The sequence below is a fragment of the Phycodurus eques genome, chromosome 17 (assembly GCF_024500275.1).
Source record: "Phycodurus eques isolate BA_2022a chromosome 17, UOR_Pequ_1.1, whole genome shotgun sequence".
NCBI lineage: Eukaryota > Metazoa > Chordata > Actinopteri > Syngnathiformes > Syngnathidae > Phycodurus > Phycodurus eques.
Window position 1 is genome coordinate 14,149,004 of NC_084541.1, and position 19,666 is coordinate 14,168,669.

A 19,666-nucleotide genomic window follows, 5' to 3' on the forward strand; every position below is an offset into this window, starting at 1 on the left:
CAGTACTGTAGCTACAAGGACAAGAACAACAAATAATCAACAGCTACACACAAAAAAACGGTTGAGCTGTTGGTAAATGCGAGCGTTTGACCAGAGAGTTGCTAGCAGTAACCCAAGCAAAAGGGTTCACTGCTAAACTTTTCCCTCTCTCATCCAGGTTAATGTTTCTTGAGATTCCGACGCAGCCTTTCCAGCTCTCTCTCACGTTTTTATTTTTTCATTACAAGTGAGTCAAGGCGACCGAAGTAGAATATTTGCACGAAGCTTGAGTCAAACGTTGCAAAGTTCAGTGCAACTGGCAATGCGATTGCCTTCCATCAAAACAATGTGAAAATTAAAGGACGGAAGGAATTAAAGTCTGGCTGGTGTTTTCTCCAAAAGTTAAATACATAGCTATACAGTATATCATCAGGAGCGTGAAAATGGGTGCGTGGATGGAGCGGTGCTCCCTGGCATCCAGCCGAAGGGGGGTATCCAAACGGGGTTGGGTGTGTGTGTATCACCTGTTTTGTTTTTGTGTTGTTTTTCAAATTTACATTCATTCATTCATTCATCCTCCGTTCCGCTTATCCTCACAAGGGTCGCGGGCGTGCTGGAGCCTATCCCAGCCATCTTCGGGCGAGATGCGGGGTACACACACGAGGAATTTGTCTCCGGTAGTTGGACATTGAGAAAAAACAGTCACTGAGCAATAAAGGCTCAGCTAGCAGCTACCAGGACACCACCAAAGAGGAGAGCGGATAAGAACTGAGAGGACAACAAACACAGAAGCCAGCTGAGCAGTTGATGTTCGAGGCAGGTGGGACAATTGCTTGTGGCAGGCAAAAGAGTTGCTACAGGCTAGACAGACTAAGGGATTTGCTAGCGGCTAACCAAGCTAAGTAGCTGCCAGGCCACACCAAGGAGGCGAGTGGATAAGAACCACAATAACAAAAAAAAAACAAAAAAACGACTGAGCAGTTTAAAGACGCTAGCAGCAGATTGCTGGGTTGCTAGAGGCTATTGAGCCTGAGGCCCAGCAGTTTCTAGGACTTTTACTACCAGGATAATTTAAGGAGAGCAGATAAGATAAGAACCACTTTGACCAAAAAAAAAAAAAAAAGCGGTGAGCAGTTGGTAGATGCTCGAGGCAGTTTGGAGGGCTGCTAGCCACTAACCAGGTAGCTTCCGGGATAGTTGCTAGCAGGACACCCCAAGGTGGAATGGAGAAAGGAACCACGATAATTAAAACAATTAAATCTCTGAGCGGTTGAAAGATGGAGTACATGAGCGGCGGCCTGGCCATCCGATACTTTCCGCGACGCTTCGGCTTGATGGCCGTCTTCCTCACCATCTTGTGCCGCGGCGTAGTTCTAAGCCAGTCGAGCGCCCTCGGCCATCATGTGTTTGGGCATAGTTAAAATCCAAAAAGCCTCCTTCAGCCACCATTTGTAGGGTCTGGATAAAAGCTAAAAACTCCATCTTCCATCCTGGGCTGGGGCATAGTTTAAAACTAGTATGATTCCTGCTAGGACTGTGTCACAGTTTTGGGTTCTCGTGTTTTTTTGTTTTTGTTGTTGTTGTTTTTTTAGGCGAAAGGTAGACTGAAATGCAGGCAGGCAAGGCAGGATGAATGTAATAATAATAATAATAATAATGTATTTAAAAAAACAAAAGGCAAAAAAGGTACTTGGAAAAATCACAATATTAAATTATCAAAGTCCCCCCCCCTCCCCCCTAAAAAAAAAGCCAGATACAAAGTAACAAAGCAACACAGGGAAACAAAAACACACACCGCTACAAATTACAGGGTAAACTTGACATTACCTGGTAGAGCAACAACAACAATGAGCTGAGAAAAACCCAGAGAGCTTAATACAAACAAATTGTCGAGACAATGAGGCACATCTGGACAAGACACAAGTGGCTGCAGGGAACTAACTGATTGGTTGAAACAAGGAACAGGGCTGATGAGAACAGGTGGAGACGAAAATCAACCAAGTAGACAAGCTGTGAACATGGGACATGAAACGAAACTAAATCGACATGAAACGAAACTAAATCGAATCAAAACATAGTTAACAAAAACACAGATAATGACAGAGTGTTGTCATGGATCTTCAACCTCAGGTATCCTGAGTCTGGCCGTGGCCATGGAGATGTTGGGTAAGTTTGGCGCCACGGCCGGAACGTCGCTGCTGTTCGCCTTCACGGCCGAGCTGTATCCGACGGGCCTGAGGAACACAGCGTCCGGGATCTGCGTCATGGTTTCACGAACAGGAAGCTGCGTTGCGCCCGTTCTCATACAGCTGAGTAAGCACTTTTTGTGGCGAAGGGCTCTCCAAACGTTCAGTTAGCCTTTAACGTTTTGACTTGTCACCACTTTCGTGTCGGTACTGCACAGAGATCTACTTCGAGTATCTGCCCTATATCACCTTGGGCACTCTGGCCATGCTGTCCGTCCTGGCTGCACTCTTCCTGCCGGAGAGTTTTGGGAAAACGCTTCCCGAAACCCTTCAACAGATGCAAAAGATGCAAAGGTGGGAATGTTTTTTTTTTTTTCGGTTGTTGTTTTTTTTGGTTGTTTTTTTTTTGTATATGCTGCTGAAAACATTTTAAATTGACACGATTTGTAGCCGAAGTGTTGGAAAAAAATAATTAAAAAAAATAATTGTTTACCGTTATGTAAAATATTTACTTTTTTTGTTTTACTTTTAGTAAGACAATATCTACTTTATTTAGAATTTAATTAAAATTAATTAACAAGTTATTTTTAAAAAATCTAAAATGGTTTCAAATTGTTTAAATTTGTCAACTAGCTTATTTTTGTAATAAAATATTAATTAATTTGCATTATTGTTTTAATTGCTAAGAATTAGGTACATTATAAATAATTAACCAATTAATAAAATAAATGTTAAATGTACCATATGTGTAAGATTGTTTATTTTATGAGTATTTTTTTTCATTTTACTATATACAAAAAAATCAATGAACCAATTATGTAATTCCCCCCCAAAAAAATTTAATAATTATTCAATAAGATAAAAGAATTCTAAAAATAATTAATTTTTTAAATACATTTATAAATTAAGTTTATAAAAAGTGATGTGCCTGTACAAAAACAATTTTAATACAATACTAATTCATTCTAGTTTGTTTCTTTTTGTTAGTATAATTAAATAATTAATCAATTATTTAAAAAACATTTTCAAATGGATCAAAGGATTATATATTTGTCTTTACAAAAAATCTATGAAATTATTTAACTAGATAAATTAACTAAAAAATGAATAAATACATTTTAATTAAACAATGTTAGGAAAAAGGGGTCAAATTAATACGTTTTAATGTAAATTCTCAGTGTGCACGATTTTTCAATGTAATTGTGTGTGTGTGTGTGTGTGTGTGTGTAAAACTCTCTTTTGTCCTCTCGATGTTGAAGAACATGTACAGATGCACACACACCAAAGAAGAAGAGACAGCATGTCCATGGATGTCTAGTCACACATCGAATATTTCCAATAGAAATCACAAAAATTATTAGCTCGTGGAGTTGTGATTTTTTTGTTTTGTTTTTACATTATTTATTGTATATTATATCATTAGATATTATTTACTATACAAAAAATAGAATACTCAGGTGACATGTTTTGTCTTTTATTCTTCTATGAATACATAAAATAAAAAAAAAAATAAAAAAACAATATTCACAGTTGTCTTTCAAAGACATTTATGGATTTGGAGGTTTTATGTCTGCAGATGTCAGGACAAATGATTCTGCAGGTAGGGAAAGCAACGAAGGTGTGTTAGCGGAATGAGGAAGAAGGAATCAGAGGAGCATAATTCGGAGGTCAATTGTTTGAGAAAAAAAAAAAAAAAAAAAAACATCCCACCTTTGCCTCTTTTGCATCTGTTCAAGGGTCCCGGGAAGCGGTCGCCTAAACGTCTCTGGCAGGAAGAGCGTGGCCAGGACAGAAAGCATGGCCAGAGTGCCCAAGGTGATATACGGCAGATACTTGAAGTAGATGTCTGTGCGGTACCGACAGTCAAAGTCAAACTATGTTTGGCCCCGCCAACCTCCTTCCCAGAAAAGTGCTTACTCATCTGTATGAGAAAAGGCGCAAGGCAGCTTCCTGTTCGCGACACCATGACGCAGGTCCCGGATGCTGTGTTCCTCAGGCCCGTCGGGTAAAGCTCGGCGGTGAAGGCATATAGCAGTGACGTTCCAGCTGTGGCGGCAAACTTACCCAACATCTCCAAGGCTACGGCCAGACCCAGAATACCTAAGGGAAAGGCCAACGACAACAGTCCAAGCAAGAACCGTACTAGTTTTGAACGACACCATGGCACAAGATGGCTGAAGGAGCTCTGGCACTTTTGAATCATGCTCCAGGACAAGACTGGTTTTGAACCAAGACAATTGAGGGAGCCCTACAGCTTTTGAATAATGCTCCTGGAGCCACTACTGCTTTTGAGTTCAACTCTTGGCTCTGGTGTGCTGCTTACTCTGAGGCACCAGCTGAATGAAGAGCAATGCCAGGCCCATGGTGAGGAAGGCAGCCACCACGGCGAGGCGTCGCGGCAGGTACCGGATGGCCAAGCTACAACTCACATACGCCGGCATTTCCACCACGGCGGACAGGAAGCAGCTGATGTACGGATCCGCGTGGAGCTGTGACGTGTTCAGGGACAGGCCGAAGTAGCAGATGTTCAGCGTGAACCTGCCAACAAGACAGAGACAAGACTAGGTTTTTTTGATGCCCCTCGAAAACCAATCGTTGACGGGGGCACGGAGGGTGAATATTCCCCCCCCCCCCTTGCATGTGCAAACAAAATTTTGAAAATAAACACACACGAGGGGTATCGGCATCGGGGTGGCTGACTTTCAGTCAAGGGCGGCCGTGGCCACACCTGGCCACTCTGTAGCTCCGCCCCTGGATGATAGGTGAGAACTTACCACACCCAGCAAAGGAGGACGGTCGTCATGGCCGTGCTTCTTTTAGTCACCAGGTCCAAAATAGTGTAGCGTTCCACTGGACTCTCCTCATCTGCCTAAAAATGCACAACAAATGTTAGCATTCAGCTAACTGCCATGCTAACAAGTGTAGAATCTACACTCACTGGCCACAAAGCTTTTCAAAATAAAGGTCTTAATAAGACACCATTTTAGATGCTAACAACTGTCCTGCCTGCAGCTAGCGTCTTTCAATCGCTCAACAGTGTTCTTTGTTATTGACATTGCCGTTCTTTTCAACGCTCCTACTTGGTGTGTGGTGCTCGCAACTCTCCTGGAATTTGCCGGCCCTTAGCCTGGTTATCCGCTAGCAACTCTCCAACTTTCAACTTTTTTTGTCATTGTGGTTCTTATTCACTCACTTCCTTAGTGTGCCCTGGTACTTGCAGGCCCTTAGCCTGATTAGCCGCTAGCAACTCTCCCACCTGCCGCTAGCATCTTTCAACCACTCAGCCAGAGTTTGCTTTCTTATTTTCCTGTTGAGGTTCTTATCCTGTCTCCTTCTTGTAGTAGCTTGGCATCTGCTATCCCTTCACCTGGTTTGCTGCTATCAATTCTTCCACCTGCCGTAAGTAACTATCACACCTGCCTTGAGCATCTCAGCTGTCTGTCTTGTTTTTTAAATTAATTGAGGCTCTTGTTTGCTCCCCTTCTTGAAGTGTCCTATTTGCTGCCAGCCTTTAGTCTGGTTAGCCGCTAGCAGCTAACCATTTTTTTTCTATACAGCTCTATATTGCTGTCACTAATGAAGTGTCCAGCCAGCGCATTGACACAAAAGTCCAACTTGCGTTCAACTCGAAATCGCCAAAGATCTTCTCTGGTGCGACCAGTCGGTTCATCTTGGCAGCTTTTTTCACGATGGCCTCTGCCTCCATCACTCGGCCCTGAGACAGCAGCCACATGGGAGACTCAGGGAGGACCCTGTCACACACACGAGCAATGGGTGTGAAGTAGATGTAGATTTTTCGGGTATCTATATTTTAGTATTTATTTTTCTGACAACATTTTGCTTTTTATATTTGAAAATAGATATCCGTACTTTTGACTCTTTGGCTCTAATTGGCTCTCCTCAGATGACAAAACGACATACGTAAAAGTACAGAGAGGTTAAGTCAACTGTAATTGAGATCTTGAGCTTCTGTCTTATAAGGCGGAAAAAACAGGGACAGCAGCAACATGGAGGAACATGAACCAGGGAGCACTAACGATGACGACATTAGATTCGGGGAAGCAAGCTATTTCCCCATCTGTCCTTATTAAAGAGATTTTTTTTTTTTTTTTTTACGGCTCAAAGAATGATTTGTGGCCAATATATTTGTTCTTGTGCCAGCCTAAAAGCCACTAGCTTGTGCTGTTAAAACGTTTGCTCTTTAATCTGGAAAAAAAAAACATGCAAGGCTTATTTTTCCAGTTGTTATCATTAGCTAATTTTGCATTTTTATTTATTTTTTTTGTCACTCAGTTCACAAGGTTAGTAAAACTATGAGAAAAACGTTTTGATCAAGGAAAAAAAAAGTTCAGCCAAAACTAACTCTTCACAATATGACATGTAAAGAGCACTATCGTGTGAGTTGCTAAAAGAGGAATACTACCGTATTTCTGTGCAGAGGTTTTTGCTTCCATCGTGCCAAGTTATCAAAACAGGTATTGAATATAATTGACAACAAAAAATTATTTTCACTTATTAAGTACATTTCAGTCTGTACTTTATTCATGTAAAGGAGTTGAATCAGTACTTACACAAACATCTGTACTTCTACTTTAGTACAGAGTGTGACTATGGAAAGCTGTTTGTGCATTTATTTGATATCATTGATTTCCATCTTAAGGTCCTTGTACTAGTACACTTTGTCCTCACCAGTTTGACAATACAGTTCACTAGAACAACTAGGGAGCACTAGTAGAACAACTGTCTAATTAATGTTTTTTTTTTTCTTCACTAGTTGTACCACTGCTCGGAATTGTCATACTAGTAAGACCAAAGGGAGTACGAGTACATTGACCTTAAGCTGAATATCAAGGATAGCAATAAATGCTCAAAGGTTTTGAATAGTGGAAGCACTTTTGCTTCATCTGGAGTTTCAAGAAAACAAGACAGCAAGTCAATAGTGTCCTTATGCCTACCACCACAGGGGGATGTAGAAGAGGCCAGGCAGCCCAATGGCCAGCAACAGAGTCTTCCAGCTCCGGAGGAAGTAGGCGAAGAGCGGCAGCGTCATGTAGCCCAAAGTGAAGCCCAGAGATGCAGCAGCCGACGAGTAAATCACCCGAGCGTTGCCCGTGAGGATTTCTGTGCCTGCGCCAGCAAAAACAATTTGTTTGAATTTTGTGTGGCGTAAAGCAGGCGTTCTCAAACCTTTTGGGTCCATAGGAGAAATGTATTTTTTCCCATCTGGGATTTGCTTTATTTCTCCCGATGCCCAAAACATTTGAGACATGGAAAGATTTTTCCCAAGCATTAAAGGGAAGTGTTAATCCTTTGCCGTGCATTCGCAGGCTCACTCAGAGCAGGAACACCCCCACGACCTCATTCTGACCTGTTATCTTGGGCTTCAGGAGCTTTGCTAAAACTATGGGATAATATCTACCTCCGGAAAATAAAATGAAAATTTAATTGTTCAACCAGACCATGAAAATTTAATTGTTCAACCAGACCATGCGTTATCTGAAATAATCACACCTCCACCTGTCCTTTTTTAACAAACCCGCCAGTTTTACTCTCCTTAGAACTAACTTTTACATTTACGTGCAATGAATGTGCAATATTCTCACAATGTTAAAGGCATTTAAAATTATTGAATTTTTTATAACACAAATAGCTCTGCAGCCAGCTAGGCTCCTTTTGGAGCCTTATTTTACATGGTTTTTTTTTTTTTCCAGATTTCAGGCTTGTTAAAAAACTTCAAAGCAGTGTGTCAAATTTACAAGACTTTTTTTTTTTTTTTGTCCATTTACAGTCCCTTTAAGCCTCTTCTAAAGAGGACTAGTCTTGATGCCCGTATCAAACCTGCCATTCTTAGACAACGTCCTAGACAAAGTTATATACCAATAGCTTACTGACGTTCTCCTCTCTGTTACCGGTAATGCTTTATATACTTTCCAATCGGGTTTTAGGCCCCACCACAGCGCTGACACATCTCGGATCAAGGTGTAAAATGATAGCCGCCTGAACACAAATGCAGGCAAAGTCTCAGTCTTAGTTCTGCTGGACCTGAGTATTACCTTTGACACATTTGACCATGTGGTCTTATTACAAAAGTTAGAATACTAGGTAGGAATCTATGGAACTGCTCTAACTGGTTAAAATCCTACCCCGAGGACAGGGGGTATTTTGTTGAGATAGGTAACTCTTTCCATGACCTAGTGGGGGTGCCCAGGGGTCAATCGCGGGACCCCTATTGTTTTATCTGTACAAGCTTCCATTAGGCCAGCTAATACTTACCTAAAAAGTGTTCCACCAAAACAATGCAGATGACACGCTAATCTACATGTCACCGACGGCAGGTAAACATAGGCCTGTAGATTTACTCTTGTCACTGTATCAAACAGATCAGTGTTTGGATGCAAAACTATTTTCTCCAGCTAAACTTAGAATGTGTCGAGTCCTGAAAAGAATCAGGAAATATGATCGTATTAGCTCTGTACGCAGTTCTTTGCACTGGCTCCCTTTAACTCAGAGAATAGACTTCAGCTTTGCTTGTGTACAAGTCTCCTCATGCTTTACTGTAACGGCATTTAAAAATAAATTACCCAATATAAAGCAGGACACATAGTTGGAGATATTGCCAAGGCCGCTGCAGAAGAGAAACAAGCAGAACACCTCCCAGGATGGCGCAGCGATCTGCACCAACGTGAACACGGCCTGAATGATTATGGTGGCAAAAAGCACCATCTTACGACCAAACCTAGGCAAAAAAAAAAGCCATTAATTCACAAGCAGTTACCTAGTACCTACAGTAGTTCCTGCAAATTCTTGATCCCAAGCAAGTACATTACCTGTCAGCAAGCACTCCTGAGAAAAAGGATCCCACCAGGACCCCCAGGAAGAAAATGGTGGCGGTCAAGGGCTGGTCGAACTGGAAGCGCATAATTGACAGTGTCACTCCTGCCAAGTCGTTAAAATCATCAGGTACTTACAGTGGCTCTCCCCAGTGACTTTGATGGTGGAATATAGGACTGTGAAATATGGTTATCTTAAATGTTCCAATTTTATCCAATATTCCCTATCTACACAAAGCAAATTACAATGGCATTTATCAAAACAAGGTGCCCCCCGGGGATTTGCTTTATTTCTCTTGATATCAAACAATCTTTGAAATAGTCAACAAGTTTTTTTTTTTAGCAAGCACTAACTTATATCAGCTTATCAAGAAATGATAGAAATGATAACAAGAAATCTTTACAGATACATCCGTCCATCCATTTTCTGAGCCGCTTATCCTCACAAGGGTCGCGGGATTGCTGGAGCCTATCCCAGCTATCATCGGGAGGGGTACACCCTAAACTGGTTGCCAGCCAATCGCAGGGCACATACAAACAAACAACCATCCGCACTCACATTCACACCTACGGGCAATTTAGAGACTTCAATGAACCTACCTTGCATGTTTTTGGGATGTGGGAGGAAACCGGAGTGCCCGGAGAAAACCCACGCGGGCACTGGGAGAACAGGCAAACTCCACACAGGCGGGGCCGGGGATTGAACCCCTGTCCTCAGAACTGCGAGGCAGACGCTCTAACCTGTTGTCCACCGTGCCTCTTTACAGATACAGTAATTTGAAAATAAGTGCCTCCTTTTGGGCGAAAAAAGGTCCCTATAGTGAAATTATTTTTTTTTAAAGTCATACATTTTCAAGAAAATGGACATACATTTGAGGAGAAATATATTATACTTTATTTATTATACTAAAACATCAAGAAAAACCTTAAAAAGTTGAAGTTTTAGAAAAAAAAAAGTCACTTATGTGTCATGGCCCTGTGTTTCAAGTTGTTATTCTTTGTGTTGCAGTGTCTGGGTGGGCGTGGACATCGGTGACGCACCTGTCATGCATTGTAATCATCAGCCTTTTTAGGGGGCACCGTGACAGTGTGTGGGCGTCGGAATATTCACTCGTTTTTTCCGCCGTTCTGACCGCTGTCCAAATTTAGGCTCAATACGATTATACCACACGGACCGTTTGTCATGTCTCCCCGCGTTATCTGTTTTTGATTCTCTCTGGTTGTGAGTTCCTTTAGTTTCGTATGTCTCGCCATCACATGCTCGGGCATTTAGTTAAAATTGTTCGGACCTCTGACCTGGAGTCTATTTTTTGGGATCTGCCCTTACGGCATAGCCGATCGTGACATTATGTGTGTTCCCCATTTTTTTTAGATCAGTTAACTCACAGTAAACTACAGAAGCTGCAAAAAAACACATTTTAAATCGCTTTTTAAAATCTTATATTTGTTTTTTTTCCAGACTAAAAATTTTTCTGACCAAAGAACAATTTAAGTAGTAACATTTTCAAACAATCATCACCTAGCCCTACTCTAATGAATAATCGTGACCTGGGAGACCATGGTAAACTAGCAAAAACTGAAGAAGAAAAAAACAGCTACAAAACTACATTTTGGGGGGGGTTTAATGAAAAAAAAAAAAAAACAATTACCTTATACCAAAAACTAACCTCTGAGACCACAGTGGACTGGTAGACCTCAGTGCCATAAACCCACCCGTCCACGCAGTCCTCCTGCTCCAGGCTACCCACCCGTCCACGCAGTCCTCCTGCTCCAGGCTACTCAGGTTCACGTCGAGACCTGGGAGCAGCCCACCGGCCGAGAGGTTGCGGAGCAAGTCCAGTCGGTAGCGGCGGCAGCTGCTCGGCTGCGGCTCCCCGTCCACAACCTCGGAGGATACACAGGTGATAACCACAAGTCGAGATGAGCGTTCATGCAATGACTTGTTGTGGAAAATGCATGTCTACTTCCTTTTTGTTTCGAAAACAGGCAAGAATGCTGCTAGATCAGGATTGCTGCTAACGCGACTACAAGATTTCGTTGCCACTTAATTTCTTTTGCCCAAGGTCAACACACGTCGAAGTCAATTTTATTACTTATGGATGGACATTCATACTTTTACATTTTGCTTCATAAAATTGATGAGTTCTAAATGTTGATAAGCTTTCATAAAACAAGCAAACGCCTGAAAGCAAATGTTATCTATTACATGCAATGAGATGAGTACTGAGACTAATTAATGTTCCTACGGCACCCATCATCTGCTTTAAAAATAAAAAAATGCTCCTTTCCTTTTTTTTTTTTTTTTTGAGTAAATGTGGAGAGATGACCTAAAATAGCAGTGTACCTCCAGAGGGACTGCTGCCTCTCGCCACTCCTGGCTGAGGTTGAGCTCTGTGATCCGGCATCGGTGCCGGGGCGTGTCGGTAATAAAAACCAGCGAGAAGGAGCCTGTCCCGTTCGGCAAGATGGTGGAGCAGAGCAGGAAGAAAACCATCAGCTGGAAGCGACCCCACGTCCCCAGGAAGGCCACGCTGCCATCGTAGTCCCACATGATCCGTGTTCGTGTGGCTTCTTCAGGGGAAATATCCAAACGTACAGATAAGAATGTATAACGCTGTTTCTTGGAAGGAAGGAAGGAAGGAAGGAAGGAAGAAAACACTCAGACCTGAGACTATCACTGATCATTTCAGACAGGCCTTGACTTGTAACTAAACTATAGCAAACCACCTGAAAGATCCCCTCCCGCTACCTAGTACAGGAATGGTGAGGAGACTGATTACATTTTTATAGCCAAACAGGTTTAAAGTCCACAGATAGAAATAATGTTAGATAGAAATGCGTATTGCTGCCAGACCAGAAGAAAAGTACAGTATATAAATAGTATAGTATAGCAATATATAATAGTCAATACCACATTATAACGCGATACGTCTCACGTTATAACGTGATAAGATTATCGGTATAACGTGATAAATTTCATGTCATAATGTGATAAATTTCACATTAAAGCGTGATAAAGTTCACATAACGTTTTACATTCTAATCTGAAATGTATCACGTTAAAACGTGAAACTTATCACGCTATGATGTGACACATCTCATAATAACATCATATGGAACTTTTTTCGCTCTCTCTGGTGTGGCAGCAAGACGCTTCCGTACACATCATCACATTAACTTAACATAAATTAGTCCTGGGTCGCAGATGTGGTTCACACTTCAAAGGCTGTTTCAGGTGTCAGGATTATGAAATTTGAATTTGAATTATGACAATTATAGCAATGAAGTCAAATTTACAGATGGATTAAAACATTTCTTCACAGAAGGTAAATTGAAGTTACACTGTAAAGAATTTTCCTGTAAAATAATTGAATTACTGGCAGCAAGGATCTCAGTAATTTACTATTATTTTACAGTGCATTTACTGTCATTTGTTTTTAACAGCATACTACTATATTTTGGATTGCAGTACACTATCGTCACTGTAATTTAACAGTGCATCTACCAAAATTATTTTTTACAGTATTATAGACTACAGAATGTTATTTTGTTGTGAGTTTTGGTAATTTATTTGAACTCTTAACTATTTTTGGATTATATTAGGTTAGCATAATTTAACGGTGCGTGTTGGATTGGAGTGTTGTATGGGTTAGTCGTGCTACATTCTGTGAGGGAAGGACAGGACTGGACAGGACAGGAACAGGAGGGGAAGCATACAGGACAGGGGTCGTGTATCCAATTGAAGTGTGGTGGGAGTGGCTATGTAAATTATAAATGATAATCTGTAGGACTAGAGTGTAAGTGAGGGGATTCACAAGAAATCTGCATAATTATAGGTTATTTGTCACAATGAGAGCGGGTCCACACCCAGCGATTAAATCCCAGGGGTGTGCGTCTGCCGACACATGCAAGTGAATTGACACCGTTTCGCATGCACAATAACCGTTACAAGTGTCCTGTAATTCCTGTGCCCGGACCGCGCGGGCTGAGGACACCAGCCCACCCAATGGAGGGGCGGGGTCAGGCCCAGTCGTCCACCCGAGAGCGGCCCGGCGGACGGGACACCTCCCGCAATGAGGGATCCGGGGTGGTTCACCAGCCCCACCGAGAAATGTTCCATTTATTGTCACTTTAAATGCAACTGAGTCTCACGTATGTATACTCTTCATACTGTTGGTTTGCACACTTTATAAGAAGATGTTTGTATTTAGCTTTAAGAGCTCTCTGCAATTGAACTAAATCGACCCATTTCAGTTTTGAGCTTTTTTTTTTCTTTTTAAATGTTTTGTCAGGCCAGGCCTCACGGTGCAATATGCAGTATGAACAAGTGTAAATGGCATAAAGTCAGAAATGACACACACAAAACTCCACCCAGATATGTCGAATTTATAAGTAAATCATAATGAAAAGGAACAGAACCTGGAATCAGTGTTTTTCTTCAATATCATCAGCACTGGAAACATTTGTATTTTTTTTCTTCACCAAGTATTTGTATTTATTTATTTTTGATTTGGGATTTTTCAAGGCTAACACAACCATGGGAGTTCTCGCACTTAATGCTAGTAAAGTGAAAGAAAATGACACAATAAGAGCGAGCAAGGCAGGAAATGTTGAATTGTTTACATCTGTTACGGCAGTGGTTCTCAAACTTTTTGCACCAAGTATCACCATCGGGACCAACAGTTTTAGTCAGAAACGAGTTTTTATTTCTAAATCGTATATTTCATATTAAAGTAAGCCATTTCAACAATATGCAGAGTTTGAACATTATCCATCCAAACATCCAGTCAAGTGTTGCTCTTTAGGGAAAATGTTAGTCGGCCGAAAAAAGTGCCGGTTTCAAAATAACAAATTAATTCACATTTTCTTGGTATTTGTGTCACCTAACGTTTATGTATTTTTAAAATTACATTACATTTGTTTGATATCCTCTAAAACAGCAAAAGCGCATAGTTATGTGCCAAAACTAGAACTCAATCGATGACGTGTACGTAGGGGTCCTTTCAGAGTTCCGGGTGTGAGTAAACAGCTCGCAACCCGAGTTGCCTCGCCTGAAAAATGTAAGTTTTCACTCTTTTACCTTTGACATTTCGTCTAAATATTTCCCCATAATACCTGTCTAAAACTGAGGCAACGCCTACGCTATTTTTGTTCGCTTGTGCAGGTCTAAAGTAACGTTTAAAATCACGTTGACGTCGGACCCCCGGCTCCCGTTCAAAGTGTGAGTACAGTACACTGACAGCTAAACGACTAAAATCGATCCGAAATGTGCCTTTAACCTTGTCTCTTTTCAATTCTATCCGCGTTTATCCTTGCATTTTAGTCCAAGCACCATGTTTGACTTGATATGAGCGCCGCTTCTGAAATATAGACGCTTAATAGCTCTGTTTTTAATGCTAGCACATGCTCGTAGCCAGAGATGGCAAAAGTACTCTGTACTTTACAAGTACAGATACTTACGTGTATTTACGTAAAAAAACGTTACGTAAAAATACTTGTGTATTTACGTCAAAATGATCCCCCACACACACACACACACACACACACTCTTGATGAAGTGGCAGGCCGTAACGACACATTGTGTGTGGTATTTGTTTACAAACAATAAAAGGCCAATTTCCCTTTCAATCAATTTTTAACCATCTATTTAGGTTTATAAAATGCACAAGGGTAATGTGTTAATGATTTTTTATTTATTTTTTTTCTCAAACAGATTAAGTGTCCCAGAAAGCACGCCGTTCACAGCAGTTTTGAAATTTGCGGCAGAGGAGGTGAGACAACTAACTGCAAAGTGGGCAGTGGTGATTAAACTTTTCCAAACACTCTCGCGACTGTTTAAAAAATAATAATAATAATAATGCGACTCGTGAGTTTAATTTCCTAGAAGAAACACGCAACATGAGCGGAATCCTTTTCACACTGCTTGCATATACAAAGGAGCCTCCTGGAAACCAAATTTCCAAAGACACTGTGCCCATTGTACGTTGCAAAAACACTGATTTAGCCACATTTTGGAAGCGTTTGACCTGCGGTATGTGCTTCCAAGCTGTGCTTGTATGCAAGCATGTTTGGTGTCAGGAGAAATAAAGCAAATTCCTAAAGGGGGGGGAGCAACACTTGTTTTGAATAATGTCAGTCGTTATTTGCTTTTTCAATAAGCGAAGGAGGTGAATCAATTAAAATGGGAAATCTAATATTTGTGTGTGTTTTTGTGTGGGCATGTCTATTTTTCGTGTGTGCGTGTTAGTGTTTCGATTGGTAGGATGGCTGTGTGTACGTTTTGAGTAGGGTTTACACGATCAGGATTTTTGGGACTGAACAGTAAGTTAAAAAAAAAAAACGATCACCGATCCTATCACAAGATGGAGCAATGTGTCTATTTACGTCACTTGTTCATTTATTGTATATACTTGTGTACTGTATCCATCCATCCATCCATTTTCTGTACATCTTATCCTCACAAGGGTTGCCAGCACGCCGTCCCAGCTCAAATTATTCTTTATTCTCTAATTCTCTCGGTGCTCGATTAAATTTGTGTTGAAGCATTTAGATGACGTTCCCCAAGCCGATCAGCATAAAATGCTAATTATCGGCCGATACCGATAACGCCGATCAGATCGGTGTAAAGTCTAGTTTTTAGTGTGTTTTTTTTTTTTTTTTTTTGCAATTGTGTGCTCAGCTGTGATTTTGTGTGCGTTTTTTGTGTGGAGTGTTGGGTGCCGAGCCATTCAAGTGCTCAGCAATGGGCTGATGCACTGATAAACGTATTATCACGTTACGTTATTTCCTCTTTACCTTGTCTGCAGTTCAAGGTGCCATCAGCCACCAGCGCCATCATCACCAATGGTGAGTTTACGAAATGATTTCCTGCTAGGTAGCGCCAACTACACTCTTACTGATTTTTCATCAAATGTATTAAATAATGAAAGAATAAAAAAATCCTGCTTGGATGCATTATGGGATTTCTGGATTCCTGGTTGTATTTGTAAAAGCAGCTTTTTTGATGCAGCTACTGTACATAATGTTACGGCCGGTGAGTGTAACAAGTGGACGGTGAGCTTTATCAGGTTAGCGTTGATTTTTCGGTGCCTCGGCCGTTAACATCACGGCATAGTTATCCATCGTGTCTGTGATCTTTCCCCGACGTTGTCATTGACGCGACATTTTCTCCTCGCAGACGGAATTGGAATCAACCCTGCGCAGACAGCAGGTGAGCCACGATATTTATTTATTGAATTGCAAGATATACACGAGTCACTAAAAGTAAGCATCTGTAAGGTACCTGGCATGCATGTATTTGGAACGTTGAAGGAACCCAGAGCGCCCGCAGAAAACCCATGCAAGCAGGGCGAGAACATGCAAACTTCCCACTGGAACCCGGATTTGAACCTCGAACCTGTGAGGTGGATGTGCTTATCACTCCTCCACTGCCTATGCAAGATTAAGATTTTAAACAAAAGTTTTTTACGAATGTATATCATTAGTTAAATATTTTTTGAAATGTTTTTGAATCAAATACAATTTTTAGCGCAATATGTTATAGGCAAGTTAGCATCCAGTAATTTCTGTAACAAAATACGGACGATCCGTAACATTTGACAGCTCAATCATAATGAAGCAGGATGCTTCAAATCTGCCATCTCTAATCCTGAATCCTGACCGAGGTTCCACTTTTGTGTCGCTTTGTCGCTACGCCCGATGCCGTCCTTACGTTTTTCTCCCGCGTACTCGCAGGCAACGTGTTCCTAAAGCACGGCTCGGAGCTGCGCATCATTCCCAGAGACCGAGTGGGAGGACGAGGAGACAGACGCCGCTCGTCTCCGCCGAGGAGACCGTGATTCAGCCACGCCTCGTGTCCTATTTATGTACTGCTCTACAGTGTGTTTGTGTGCGTGTCTATACACTTACAATGACACACTGCATGCTGCCCATTTTTCATCCCTCAGTAAGTGTATGGAAACATCGACATTTTTAAACCTTGTAAATGACAATAAAACACCATTCACATGACACGCAACACTATCTTACTTTTTGGACCAAATTTGGTAGTTTAATTACGCGTTCCGGCCACAAGAACCTCGGCCCAGAACTTTTAGAGGACCATTGTGTGTTTCGGAACTTTTGTCAAAATGTAAAGATCCACGAACCAGTGGTTCTACTAATAAAATATATATATATATATATATGTATATTTAACCACAGACAAATGTAACAAGGATTTATCATTGGTCATTTGGACTCTGTCAATTTTTTTTTTTTTTTTTTAAACAAGCAAAATGTTGAAATGGGATTGGTTAATTCTGAACTGCTTATAAGAGGGTGTGCACACTTGTGCAGCCAGTATCTCAGTTTATTTTTACTTCCCCACTCAAAAAGATTTTTATTTTCAATTGAGTTTGTCTTATGCTTGGAAAAGTTTTGAAATGATTTATCTTGGTCTCAATGGTTTTGTTTTAATTTTGCAAACACCTGGCATTTGAACAGGGGGTGTGTAGACATTTTATATCCACTTTAAAGTACCAAGAACTAAAAGTCCCTGAAACTTCAAGTGGAAATCCAGCTTTGAATGAAGAAGAAAAAAAAAAAAGTCAACGTCATACTTTTACACCCATAAGGAAGTAGAAGCATGCGATCCCCCCCACCCCCCTCACAGCCAATCATCAAACTTCATTTTTAAAAAATAATAAAAATATTTTTTTAATTCAATAAAATGACAAGTATATAAAGTTAACCACAGACAAGTGTGACACTGATTCATCGTTATTGTAATGCTTAAAAAAAAAAAAAAAAAAAAAAAAAAAACAATCAGCACATCGTTGTTATTGCAATTTCCTGAGCTGTGAGCCAGGAACTTTGTGGTGAGAGCTGGTCAGTGATCTGGTCGCTGTCGCTGTGGCTGCGGTTTCTAATATTTTGACCAAATTCGTCATCGTGCCTGCCATTTTGGGGGAAAAGGAAAATCTTAAATGTTTTGGAGTGATCTTGCTTTCTTTAATAAACCGAAAATGGACAAAGCTACGGGGGGGGGGGGGTTAAAAAAAAAAAGATTTATTCGTAGTCACAATAAATGGATCACTGAAAATGTTTAAAAAAAAAAAGAAGAAGAATCCCACGTTTTTCATAAACGAATGCAATCCTTTATAGTAAAATATCAATTTGGACTGCTTATATATTTGTCCACCAGATGGTGCTACTGTGTACCATTCCAAGCATCCGACCGAAATTAAGTTTCACGTTTTTGTTTTTCCCTTTTTACAGCTGTTTTGGAGAAAGTGACAGTTTTTTTTTTTTGTGAGCGAGGTTTTTTAGAGAACCTTTACATAGTGTTAATTTTCCTTGCATACACACTAAGTTCCAAATCAGTTTTGACCCGGGCCAAGAATATCTTTACAATAATAGTCTTTATCAAACAAGGAACTACAGATGTTTTCAAAATGTGTTAATAGCATTTCTGACATTAATAAATGATGATTAATCCTCAATATTTTAAGAGAAAAGTGAAAGTATTTTTGCAGGTGCAGATCTCACACCTGTGTCAAGGCACCCTCTGAACAAAGTATGTATGATTTGTTTTTATTATTTGTTTTTCTTCTTAGCTGTTTTACTATTTCGAGATTCCCCCACGACCCTTCAAGGACCCTGTGTAAATGTGATGGGAACGCAGACATTTCGCATAATTGTTTCAAGCTCCTTTTTACTCACTGTTACCGCTGTCCCAGAAAAATACATTTTTGGCACTTGCAGTTTCAAGATTCCCGACGTTACCACCATTTTCCTTGATTTAACACAGTGGTAAATCTAAAATACATTTTTGGGTATGGGCCAAATTTGACCTGGAACAGACCATTTGGAATATTTTCATTTGTGTGTATTTTCGGTAACTTTAGGAATATTCATCAAAATTCCGGGTGATAGAATAGGATATTTTAATTGCTGTCAAATGTCAAAACGGGTCAAATCTGACCTGAACATTAAAACTGTTCAATATATATGGCTATATTTTAGTAGTACGGTAGTGTTAAAGTATACGACATCATACTGATACAGCTTCTAATATTTTGGGTGAATTAGTGAACGATCGTCTCGGCTCGACAGCGGACTACGTCGCGACGCGGAGCCGGCGGACCGCGGCCTCTTGGCGGCGTCGCGGACGCCGGACACTCCGCTCCCACAGCGGACGAATCTCCGAGCAAAACAATGGGGGACACGACGCTTCCCCCTCCTCCTGGCGGTGGCGCGGTGACGTTTCGCCGCAGTTGCTGTAAACTGAAAATGTCAAACTTGCAGACTGAGTGTCGCCAGCCAAGGCTTGCGTCATCAACCGGACCAGACCACACCGCGGCGTCGTCGCGTATCCCTCCGCCTGCCTGACCGGCCTCCCCACTCAAGGTAAAGAAATACATTTCAACTCAAACAAAGCAGAACCCATTGAGTACGCGTGTTTATGTTATTTCATACCTAATAGCTGTGTCAATGATCGTTTGTATGGATTTAGTTTGTTATATACGGTATTTGGCTTAAAACGAAACCGTGATGCGTTCACTGACTTGACACACACACGTTAAAACATGTTTGTCAGGTGGGAAGGCGGCGGAGGGATCTGGAACACAGGCACTGCGGTTCCAGTCAGCCTGACGCCGCCGTGGCTGCTATGGCGCTCCGGCTGGAGCC

General features: G+C 41.1%; 3 protein-coding genes across 3 annotated transcripts; 2 read left to right on the plus strand and 1 right to left on the minus strand.

The window, feature by feature from the left end:
• The first annotated feature begins 610 nt into the window (after positions 1–610).
• Positions 611–3,365, plus strand: LOC133416371 (solute carrier family 22 member 4-like). Its single transcript, XM_061703223.1, has 4 exons — positions 611–799; positions 2,110–2,292; positions 2,384–2,519; positions 3,344–3,365. Exons 1-4 carry the CDS (start codon positions 787–789, stop codon positions 3,363–3,365), a joined length of 354 nt encoding a protein of 117 aa, XP_061559207.1. The 5' UTR covers positions 611–786.
• LOC133415912 (solute carrier family 22 member 4-like) lies at positions 3,225–11,646 on the minus strand. The gene is made up of 12 exons (XM_061702455.1): positions 11,340–11,646; positions 10,775–10,880; positions 10,663–10,739; positions 8,993–9,072; positions 8,747–8,901; positions 7,121–7,292; positions 5,781–5,917; positions 4,940–5,030; positions 4,489–4,703; positions 4,083–4,265; positions 3,876–4,011; positions 3,225–3,759 (listed from the first exon to the last, which is right to left on the minus strand). The coding sequence occupies exons 1-12, from the start codon at positions 11,544–11,546 to the stop codon at positions 3,690–3,692; spliced, it is 1,629 nt and encodes a 542-aa protein (XP_061558439.1). The 5' UTR covers positions 11,547–11,646; the 3' UTR covers positions 3,225–3,689.
• A 2,346-nt stretch (positions 11,647–13,992) lies between these two features.
• ufm1 (ubiquitin-fold modifier 1) lies at positions 13,993–17,623 on the plus strand. Its single transcript, XM_061702189.1, has 6 exons — positions 13,993–14,055; positions 14,160–14,216; positions 14,709–14,766; positions 15,802–15,841; positions 16,173–16,205; positions 16,730–17,623. Coding segments are annotated over exons 1-6 (294 nt in total). The 5' UTR covers positions 13,993–14,053; the 3' UTR covers positions 16,834–17,623.
• Positions 17,624–19,666: the final 2,043 nt, after the last annotated feature.

Excerpts from the sequence above, each read along its gene's own strand:
- LOC133415912 (XM_061702455.1), bottom strand. The coding sequence starts at position 11,546 with ATGTGGGACTACGATGGCAGCGTGGCCTTCCTGGGGACGTGGGGTCGC. Across the intron at positions 10,740-10,774 it reads AGGTCTCGACGTGAACCTGA|GTAGCCTGGAGCAGGAGGAC; the intron begins GTAGCCTGGAGC and ends GTGGACGGGTGG. Across the intron at positions 7,293-8,746 it reads TGTGTCCTGCTTTATATTGG|GCACAGAAATCCTCACGGGC; the intron begins GTAATTTATTTT and ends TTGCTGGCGCAG.
- ufm1 (XM_061702189.1), top strand. Across the intron at positions 14,217-14,708 it reads CCCCGGCTCCCGTTCAAAGT|ATTAAGTGTCCCAGAAAGCA; the intron begins GTGAGTACAGTA and ends TTTCTCAAACAG. Across the intron at positions 16,206-16,729 it reads CAACCCTGCGCAGACAGCAG|GCAACGTGTTCCTAAAGCAC; the intron begins GTGAGCCACGAT and ends GCGTACTCGCAG.
- LOC133416371 (XM_061703223.1), top strand. Across the intron at positions 2,293-2,383 it reads GCCCGTTCTCATACAGCTGA|AGATCTACTTCGAGTATCTG; the intron begins GTAAGCACTTTT and ends GGTACTGCACAG. Across the intron at positions 2,520-3,343 it reads CAGATGCAAAAGATGCAAAG|TGTGCACGATTTTTCAATGT; the intron begins GTGGGAATGTTT and ends GTAAATTCTCAG.